Below are 9,877 nucleotides of genomic sequence, written 5' to 3'. Positions count from 1 at the left end.
GACACCCGTTCACTTCCAGGAGCGCTTACTCATTGCTGGGAAGTGCCGAGAGCAGCAACTGTTCCCTGGCTCTTGCACAGAAAATCCCATCTTGCCCCAGGCGTGTGTCAGAGCCTGTTTCCAGTGACCTGTGAGAGCTGGGAGGCCACAGCAGACACTGGGTCCCAACGAGATGACAAAATCATCATCATCTGATTGTGAGTCACCTCAAGCAATTTAGCTTCGGGCAATTAGCTTGGAGACCAACATCCCTCCCTGCCTGTTAGTGATTTACATCCAGAATACCTTAACCTTTTGGCACGGGAGCTGCCTGCAAAACCCAGGGAGTTTGTCCAGGGAAACTCATCCTGAGGGGTCCCTCCTTAGCTGCAGCATGAACCTTCCCCTGCTAAGAAGGGACCTGTACAAACCAATCTACAGGTCTTCAATATCAATTTTCTCATCACCAGTGTAGCAGTTAATTAATTTTTTACAGGGGACTACTTCACAGCAAGAACCATTCCTTTGCATTAATGATCATTATTCAGATGGATTAATGATAAACAGGAATAAAGGCAAAAATTTTCCAGGCAGCAAATGAGACTCCAAGATATGCCAGGCCACGGCAGCCCTGCATCTCTTGATGTTTCCCCCACAGCCTTCCCTACATCATCTTCCCTTCATTTCTGTTTTGGCTCATTTCAAAAAGCATAAAATGGAGCTTGGAAGCATAAAAGAACCAGATACAATGAGTAAGAGACTATTGCACAAAACTGAAGGAATTTCATTAAGGAGTCCCTTGACCTCATTTGGCTGAGAATTTTGGACAGGCAGAGCAAGGAGCTAGCAGCAGTTTTCTCAGGTTGGAGAAGAGAAGGTGAGCACTGACAGAGGGCAGAGCAGGAAGAGATGAAACAACAGGGTAGAAACGCATAGTGGAAAAGGCAAGGCTGGAGAAATAGCAGTGGAAAAAAGGGTTGAGGGGGAAAATGCCAATAGGGCAGAAATCCAGAAGGCTGGCAGGGGAGAAGGCTTGGAGCACAGCTAGCTGAGGAAACTGGGCTGGAAAAGGGGGGAGAGAGAGCAAAACAATGAAGTGGAATCCACTTAAGGAATGCCTTAGCAGAGGCAGAGCTCAAGCAGAGGAAAAGAGCACGGCCCCAAGTCTCCCTCCCCACCAGCACCACACAGCTTTCTGCACAAGTCTGTAGCAATGGTCCCTGCTGGGGCAGGTCTGCCAGTGTCTGTACTCCTGCATTAACTCTGCTCTCATGAGCTTGATTGTTTAATTAATATATTATCCCCAAGAAATCAACTTTGCAAGCCCTGCCTTAAAGCTTGGTGTGATCTGCATAAAAAACTTAGAGTGTAAACTGAACTGCTGCTTGTGGCACAAATCCTGGTGTTCATGCAGTGCTCTGAGTTTCTGGAGGTTCCCAAGGGTGTCCTTGTTATGGCTGGCATGTGCAGCCTACACTGTCATCAGGACTCCATCTAAATACATGCCAACTGCAACTATTTTATCCAATTTCTCCGAAGGTGGAGAGCAGCAGTGACGGCAAAGACAGAGGTAAAGAAGTGTTGAGAACCCCTACCTTTTCAGTGCTGCTGGTGATTAACTCACCTCTCCTTTTTAACAGTGGGCCAACATTTCCCTTCTGTTTTTGCCTGTTGTTTATGTATCTAAAGAACTTTCCTGGCAGTTTTCAACATCTCTGGCCAACTTAAATTCAAGCTGAGCTTTTGCTTTTCTAACAGCATCCCCGCAGTTTTACTAGTAGGAAGAGATGCTCCTCATCAAGGATGTGGGATTATGACCTGACCAAGACAAAATGTGTTTAACATCCGATAGCTGATCCACATCACCACTTCTCGCAGCAGCATCCTCTGGTCCCTGCCAGACAATCATTACATGCTTTTGTTAGATTTATATATATTCTCTTTTCTGCAAATTTAACAAGGACCTTCCCTTCCCATAAATTACAGCTTTCCTTTGGCTTTCAGGCCAGTCTGCTGCTCACTTGCTCATGTTTTCATGCGGCCCGAGCTGCTTGTGTTTGGCTTTTCTGAGACGCTGACTGTGGAGAAGGTTAAGCAGTTTAGTGGTTGAGTGGCTGGTACAAAAACAAACCTACAGATTTCTGATCCAGAACACCAAAACAACACAGTATAGAGAAACAGCCCAGCTGGGGCCAAGCATACGTGCTATTGCATTACACACCCCTGGTGTTTATTTACAAAGCAAGTCAAGCTGGGCTGCCATCCCCCCTTAAACGTGTACTTTTCATGCCCAGAAATTGTCCTTGGATCAAGTTCCTGGTGGGAGGAGTGTGTAAAGCAGCCATGCCTGAAGGATCTGTGGCCAGCAGGCTTCTCCAGCACATCTTCCCAGAGGTGAAACACAGGTGTGAAGGGCTTGTCCACAGCTGCTGTGGGCTCTGAGATACCCGAGACAACAGTGGGAGTTTGGCACCTGTGTCGCAGGCAGAGTGGGAGCTTCAGACAAAGTTTATTACAGAAGCCTTCCCATTAAGTCACAAGGTGTGGAAATAACCCCCTTGCTTTTTGAACTCCTCAAAGAGGAGCCTAGTGCAGCTGGATCCAATCTTGGGCCGCACACTTTGCCAATGGTTTATGTCCAAGGGATTATACAGGTGTAATTGAGCCTTTATACAACTTTGTCCAGCAGGATTAAGGGTGGAAAACCAAATATATTTTTAAAAATAAAACGAATTATTCATTTAAATTGGTTGCAATAATGATAATCATTAAAAAAAAAAAGGCTTAATCAGAATTATTTACAGCACAGTATAGGTAGCTAAAATTACTAGTATAGTGCACTGGTTTTGAAGCAATATTGAAGCATTTATAATAAAGCAATTATATTGAAGCAATTATGTTTAAGTCCTTGAGCTTACAGGCTTTTTAGAAGGGGAAGACCTTCATAGAAGCTGGCAGTGCTCCTGTCATCAGCTGACAGTCATCAATGGAACATTGTAACCAGGGACATAGCAAGCAGCAGCTTGGACCATCAACAAGCTGTCTAGATACATACAAATTGTTCTCAAAGAAAACAGTTGTCTTTGGATGTGTGCACAACCTGCTGCTCTTTCAACCTTCAAAGCATTGAAATAATGACATTTTAAGCAAAACATCCAGCTGAGTCCGTCCTGAGCAACAGAAGTCCTTGCACCCCAAACAGTGCCTGTTTCCTTTTCCCTATACAACACATGCTATCACAAGAACTACAAAGCTTATGCCTTCAGCATTTCCCCCTAAAAATCAATGACTACACTGTGACGAAGAGAACAAGCACTTCTGAGTGATCAAACCAAGGGTTTTACACCCACCTGTTAAAAGAAATCTGTCTACCAGCAGAATCTAACATAGATGAGCAGAGTTGATTATATTTAAATCAATTAAAAATTTATTTATTATTAAATTCAGAGAAAATGGAACCTTATACAACAAAAACTATATACACAAGGAAAAAAACCTCTTTATACCACCTATCCCTCCAAAATCTATCTAAGTCTGTCTTGAAAAATAGAACTACTTATATATAAATGGGATGGTATTCTTCTGGAGTGAGGTCTTCCCTGCAGGTTGGGCAAAAGCTGCCAGTCTGAAGGGCAACAGGAAGGCACTGACTGCAAAAGATATGGCCACACAGTGTTGACAAAACCATTCGTCCACTTCGCATAATCTGGAAGACAGGAAATCACAGCAGGAAAGAATTTCAGTCTGCTGCTTTTCTGAGAGCAGGCAAATAGGATTTGGAGTATCTGCAGTCTGTCAGTTACTGCTGAATAATGAGGAACATGTAGATCTGGCAGTGCCTCCTTGGCAAGGGTTTCTCCCTCTACGTACACCAACAAGAAGTAACTTTTACAGCTCCAAAGCAAGGTCTATGCTTCACACCAGCTGCCCACAGCATCCCACATGAGCCAACTGGGTTGCACAGCTCCCCCTCTGCCTCATTCCCCTCCCACAAAGCTGGAAGGATGACAACATGTGGGTCCTTACCTGTGGGTAAAAATCCATGCAGATCGGGCACCTAATAGTAGCTGCTGGCCAAGCACTAGAGAGAACAGAACCAGAAAGAACATGCTGCTGTTTATGTCACCACACATCGAGGGTCACTGGCACATAAAAAGTCACGTAATCATCCAACTGCACTGAGCAGCCATGACACATTTCCTTTGGAGAACCCTGCACAACCTTAACTCTCTCTTAACAGTTTGCTGTATGTAATAATGAGTGTGGGTCTCCCTGTCCCAAAGGAAACAGCATCTTGGTTTTCATTGGGAGGAGGATGCAGTCAGGCACCCTGCTCTAGGATTTGAAGTATCAGCAGCCTCCAGCACTGGGCAGACTATATATGGCAGCATTTATGTCCAACGGGTCATCAATAACAGCTTTGTAGCTAAAGCATCGAGCCATCCTCTGGAAAGCATCACTTCTAGAATGGAACAAGGTCTGACACTACAGTGAGACTGCAGACAGCTCTGGCAAGAAAAGGACCCTTTGCTCAGTGTTAAGTGCTGCTCTTCAGCCTCGCCTACACAGAGCAGGAAGGCACATGCTGTAACAGAGAAGCTTGAGATCAAAGGAAAAAATCATGCCTTTTTTGTATTAACTTCTCTCCTATGTTGCCTTTCAGTAATCCAAAAGGCTCAAAGCACACCAGCTTTATTAAAACCTGCACAGAATTTGTCCGTCTGCTGCCAAGCCATCAATACCAATGAAAATACTTCCTTATCTAACAGCTCTACTAGAGCCTGGCATGAAAATATAATGCAATGCATTGTGAGCTATGGCCTGTGACTAATCACCCTTTCTTGCTATACCCCCAGACTTGTCTTTAAGGTTGTGTGCAAGGTTGTCCATCTGCCTTGGGCTGCCTTACTCTCCCAAAGTAAAAATGGTATCATTTGATCATCATGCAGCATGGGATGTGGTTGTCATTGAGAGAGAGAAATAAGTAGAGTAAGTGAAGGTTTCAAAGATAAGCCAGGCCACAGCAGTAAAACTTAGTCTTGTCTGTATGAAAAACAAAAGTCAAAATTCAATGTTTGGTAGTCATGGGGCATACGTACTCTGAACTTTCCGTGTCCTCTTCTGATGAATCCTCTTCTTCAGATGCAGAATCAGTCACAGACACATCACTATCTGTTGCTTCATCTCCATCATCATTACTCCATACAGAGCTGTCTGACAGGCTTCTTTGTTGTTCACACTCTGCAATTTAATTTTGATAACTTAGATCTATTATTTACTCTTTTCCCCAGAACTGTTTTCGGAATGTGTTATTATAAATGGTCTGTAATGGTTCCTATTTGAAACAGACCCTATTCAACTGGCTTCAAAGCAATCTTAAACAAACTACTTCCCTAAATATTGAGGCTGAACCTTCCACACATTGTGACTATTCTGCTACAGACCAACACAAAACATTTGCTCTATTCACCTTACAAACATCTAAAAATGTTACCTGAGAGATTCTCAGTGTCATATGTTTCACAAGTTACACTACCTGTGAACAAATCTGCCTTATAAAGGGAAGCTCCCTCACACAATTCTTACTAACAGGGTCTATAATTTGAAAATTATAACACATACAATTCAAAGGAGAGCAATTTTTAATGGCCTGGTCTGTAACACCCAAAAGGTGAGAACTGCTGTTTGCTTTTTAATTCTCAGAATACACACGCAACAGTGATCTCTGCAACTCCTGTATACATGTAAAAATAATCAAGCACTAATCAATTAAAATAACAGAAAATGCCACCAAATTAAAGTTTCTTTCTACATAAGTATTGAGCTACAACTTCTGTTCTGGGGATTTTTTCACTGTGTTTGATAGCAGCTATCAGACACAGATGGGATCCATTCTCTAAGACACTGGCCAGAGGCTTTAACACTGTCCTTTGCCTTTTGCTAAATGCAGTTTCAATCCCTGCTGCTCAAGATGGTTGGAAAGAACATAGAAAAATTAATGATTATATTTATAACAATTCCATTATCAGCTATAAAACGTAAACTCACCTTCAAGAAGCTTGCATCAGTGCATATGGGAAAAGAGAAAAAAGAAAATACAATTAGATTTTGTTGTGCAGCCCGGGTGCTACATACCCAACAGCAGGTCAGCAAAACAACTGCAGCAGAACAGATGAAGAATTTTAGGCTATAGCCATCTAATTTTGGTTAAGAATATTAAAAGTAGTAGCCAAACAGCTGCTGCCCTGAAAACAAATAAGAGGTTGCTGTTGGTTCTCTCCCCACTGCTGGAATAGGGTAGAATCAGAGGCAGCATAGGAACCACCTGAACACCCTCCTCCCTTTTCAGTTCTCAAACTGGATTTAGGCTGGAGGTGTTTCTTTCCCTCAATTTTCCCCAAACAGGAAAATTCATAGTAGATGAACTGAGGAAAAGAAAAAGAAGAAGAGGAGAAACCAAAGTGGCTTAGGAGGAAAGAATTCCAGCTTGCTGCTCTATGGGCACCAGGCAAATAGGATTTGAATATCTGCAATCTGTCAGTAGCTGCTAGAATAATGAGGAATCCACAGATCTGCCAGTGCCACCTTGGCAGGGGTTTCTCCCTCAGTGCACACCAGCAAGAAGTGACTTGGAGGGATGAGCTACTTGGAACTTCAAAGCAAGGGCTGTGCTTCAAGCCAGCTGCCCTCAGCATCCCATGCTGGCCAGCTGAGCTGTGCAGTTCCCTCTCTGCCCCATGCCCCTCCCACAAAACAGAAATTATGACAACTCATGGATCCTTACCTCTGAGAACTCATCCGTCCAGCTTGAGAAACTAGCAGCACTTGATGACCATGTACTAGAGAGAACACAACCAGAAAGAACATGCAGCATGCAGCCATTAATTTCACCACACATCGAGGGCTACTGATATATCAAATGTCAGGAATTAAAACATCCCCTTCTCTGATTTAGCAACATCCCAGCCCAGTAACACAATCATTCCAAGAACTCCTACATACTGCAAGCATTTCAGTGTATCTCAAGCCATTATGTAAGATGCATTCATTAATGACCTCACGAACAGAGAAGAAAGGTTTCTGCTGGATTTTGCTGGGATTTCTTTTTTTTTAAGTAGTCCTCTTCCAGACAGGCCACTATATTTTAGGTCTGAAGTTTTTGCATAATATTAAGCAAACTCAAACTTTAGCAAAAGACACTTTCCACCCTATGTCAGAAATTAGACTTGAGAGAGACACTTTATCCCTCACATACCTATTGCTGTTTCTTCCTTCCTCTTCATCATCACTTGCCAGTAGCAGGACTGAATTATATGCTGCTCTGGAAGCAAGTGGGTGCTGCTGGTTTTGCTCCAGCTTCTGCAACAGGGTAGAAACAGAGGCAGTTTAGGAACCACCTACACACTCTCCACCCTGCTCCCCCAGTTCCATGACTGGATTTGGGCTGTACATGTTTCTTCCCCTCTTTCTCCCCCAAATGGGCAACTTCATCTGTGATAGCCACAAACAATTGGTGTTAGATGAACAGCTGCTGAAGAAAGGAAACCACATCAGGGATTGGGGGTAAGGAATTCCAGTTTTCTTCTCTATGGGCAGCAGGCAAATAAGACTTGGAATATCTGCAATCTGTCAGTTGCTGCTAAATAATGAGGAATCCACAGATCTGGCAGTGCCATCTTGATAAGGGTTTCTCCCTCAACACACACCACCAAGAAGTGACTTGGAGGGATGTGTAAACTGGAACTTCAAAGCAAGGGCTGTGCTTCAAGCCAGCTGCCCATTAGCCAGATGAGTCCCATAGCTCCCCCTCTGCCCTATTCTCCTCCCACAGAAAATGAAAGGATGATGACGTGGATTCTTACCCATAAGAAGCAATCCACGTGAAGCACACTTGTTAGGGGACCAAAGAGCCTTGTGGTAGAGTGGACAGAACAAGAAAAATATACAGCCATTATTTTCACCACATAACAAGGGTTACTGATAAATAAAATGTCAGAAATTAAGTATCTCCTATTCTGATCTAGAAACATCCCAGCCCAGCAACACAAGCATTCCAAGAACTTCTAGGTACTGCAAACATTTCAACATATCCCAAGCCACAGTGTAAGATACAATCAATAATGTCTTCATGAACAGAAAAGTTTCTGATGGATTTTATGGTTTTGTTTTGTTTTTTACTTAGTTCTCCTCCATACAGGCCACTATATTCCAGCTATGAAGTTTTTGCACAGGATTAAACAGGACTTAAAATCTTGGCAAAAACCTGTTGCTACACTGTCAGAAATCAGACTTTGGAGAGACACTTTATCTGTCACATACCCATCATTATCTCTCAGTTCTTCATCATCATCATTGGCCAGTAGTGCAACTGAATCATCCACTACTATGGAGAGAAGTGGAAGCTCCTGGTACTGCTCCCACTGCTGCAACAAAGCAGAAAGAGTAGCAACTTAAAAAACATCTGAAAACCCTCCTCCTTGCTCCCCCGTTTCAGTTCCCTAACTGAACTTAGGCTGCAGGCAAATCTTTCCCTCTTTCTCCCCGAAACAGGCAAATTCAGTTATGTTATCCACAAAAACTTCATATTGGGTGAAGAGCTGATGAAGAAAGAAAACCAGACAGGGATCGGGAGGAAAGAATTCCAGCTTGCTGCTCTATGGGCACCAGGCAAATAGGATTTGAATATCTGCAATCTGTCAGTAGCTGCTAGAATAATGAGGAATCCACAGATCTGCCAGTGCCACCTTGGCAGGGGTTTCTCCCTCAGTGCACACCAGCAAGAAGTGACTTGGAGGGATGAGCTACTTGGAACTTCAAAGCAAGGGCTGTGCTTCAAGCCAGCTGCCCTCAGCATCCCATGCTGGCCAGCTGAGCTGTGCAGTTCCCTCTCTGCCCCATGCCCCTCCCACAAAACAGAAATTATGACAACTCATGGATCCTTACCTCTGAGAACTCATCCGTCCAGCTTGAGAAACTAGCAGCACTTGATGACCATGTACTAGAGAGAACACAACCAGAAAGAACATGCAGCATGCAGCCATTAATTTCACCACACATCGAGGGCTACTGATATATCAAATGTCAGGAATTAAAACATCCCCTTCTCTGATTTAGCAACATCCCAGCCCAGCAACATAATCATTCAAAAAACTTTTATATACTGCAAGCATTTCAGCATATCTCAAGCCATGATATAAATACATTCATTAATGGCTTCATGAACAGAGAATAAAGGTTTCTGCTGGATTTTGCTGGGATTTTTTTATTTAGTTAGTTTTCTTCTAGACAGGATATTATATTCTATGTCTGAAGTTTTTGCACAGAATTAAGCAGAACCCAAAAACTTGACAAAAACCTTTTTCTACCCTGTGCCAGAAATTAGACTTTAGAGATACACTTTATCTCTCACATACCCATCACTGTCTCTTGGTGATGATCCCATGTCTCTTGGTGGTGACCCATCATCACTGCCTCTTGGTGATGATCCTGTGTCTCTTGGTGGTGACCCATCATCACTGTCTCTTGATGATGATGATTCCACATCATCAACACTTGCCAGTAGCACGATCAACTCATCTACTGCTCTGGAAACAAGTGGGTGCTGCTCGTTCTGCTCCCCCTGCTAGAACGGGTTGGAAACAGAGGTAACTTAGGAATCTCCTGAACACCTTCAACCCTCCTCATCTCTTTCAGTTCCCTGACTGGATTTAGGTGGAAGTGTTTCTTTCCCTCTTTCTCCCACAAATGGGCAAATTCAGCTGTGATAGTCATAAAGCCTTAGTATGAGATGAACCGCTGCTGAAGAAAAGACCCAATCCCAAACCCACTCTTATTTTTGCAGAATTGGAGCTGGGTTATGCAGATTCTTCCATAAAGTTCAAGGTCTTCTCCTATTCCT

At 43.3% G+C, this 9,877-nt stretch overlaps 2 protein-coding genes across 3 annotated transcripts in view; both read right to left on the bottom strand.

Annotated features, from left to right (window-relative positions):
- Window positions 1-2,664: 2,664 nt before the first annotated feature.
- On the bottom strand, window positions 2,665-9,098 carry LOC108449113. Of its 2 annotated transcripts, none has more exons than XM_017744283.1 (9): window positions 8,923-9,098; window positions 8,299-8,399; window positions 7,842-7,890; window positions 7,235-7,338; window positions 6,764-6,818; window positions 6,028-6,037; window positions 5,079-5,220; window positions 4,006-4,060; window positions 2,665-3,685 (listed from the first exon to the last, which is right to left on the bottom strand). In XM_017744283.1, the coding sequence occupies exons 1-9, from the start codon at window positions 9,034-9,036 to the stop codon at window positions 3,536-3,538; spliced, it is 780 nt and encodes a 259-aa protein (XP_017599772.1). In that variant the 5' UTR covers window positions 9,037-9,098; the 3' UTR covers window positions 2,665-3,535. The 2 variants fall into 2 exon arrangements, with proteins under 2 accessions (XP_017599772.1, XP_017599770.1); XM_017744281.1 differs by having other exon boundaries at window positions 2,675-3,685; window positions 8,299-8,402.
- Window positions 9,099-9,364: 266 nt separating this feature from the next.
- LOC108449096 (E3 ubiquitin-protein ligase RNF4-like) overlaps window positions 9,365-9,877 on the bottom strand; it is a 3,135-nt gene continuing 2,622 nt past the window's right edge. Inside the window, exon 4 of the mRNA XM_017744105.1 lies at window positions 9,365-9,601. Coding sequence (XP_017599594.1) covers window positions 9,365-9,601 — 237 coding nt within the window. The remainder of the gene's footprint in view (window positions 9,602-9,877) is intronic.

Source organism: Corvus brachyrhynchos, unplaced genomic scaffold, assembly GCF_000691975.1.
Source record: "Corvus brachyrhynchos isolate BGI_N302 unplaced genomic scaffold, ASM69197v1 scaffold229, whole genome shotgun sequence".
NCBI lineage: Eukaryota > Metazoa > Chordata > Aves > Passeriformes > Corvidae > Corvus > Corvus brachyrhynchos.
Note: the sequence above shows the minus strand (reverse complement) of the source record. Positions and strands in the feature narration are given on the sequence as shown.

Excerpts from the sequence above, each read along its gene's own strand:
- LOC108449113 (XM_017744281.1), bottom strand. The coding sequence starts at position 9,036 with ATGTGTGGTGAAATTAATGGCTGCATGCTGCATGTTCTTTCTGGTTGT. Across the intron at positions 8,403-8,922 it reads GGACGGATGAGTTCTCAGAG|CAGTGGGAGCAGTACCAGGA; the intron begins GTAAGGATCCAT and ends GCTTTGTTGCAG. Across the intron at positions 7,891-8,298 it reads GAACTGAGAGATAATGATGG|GCTCTTTGGTCCCCTAACAA; the intron begins GTATGTGACAGA and ends CTCTACCACAAG.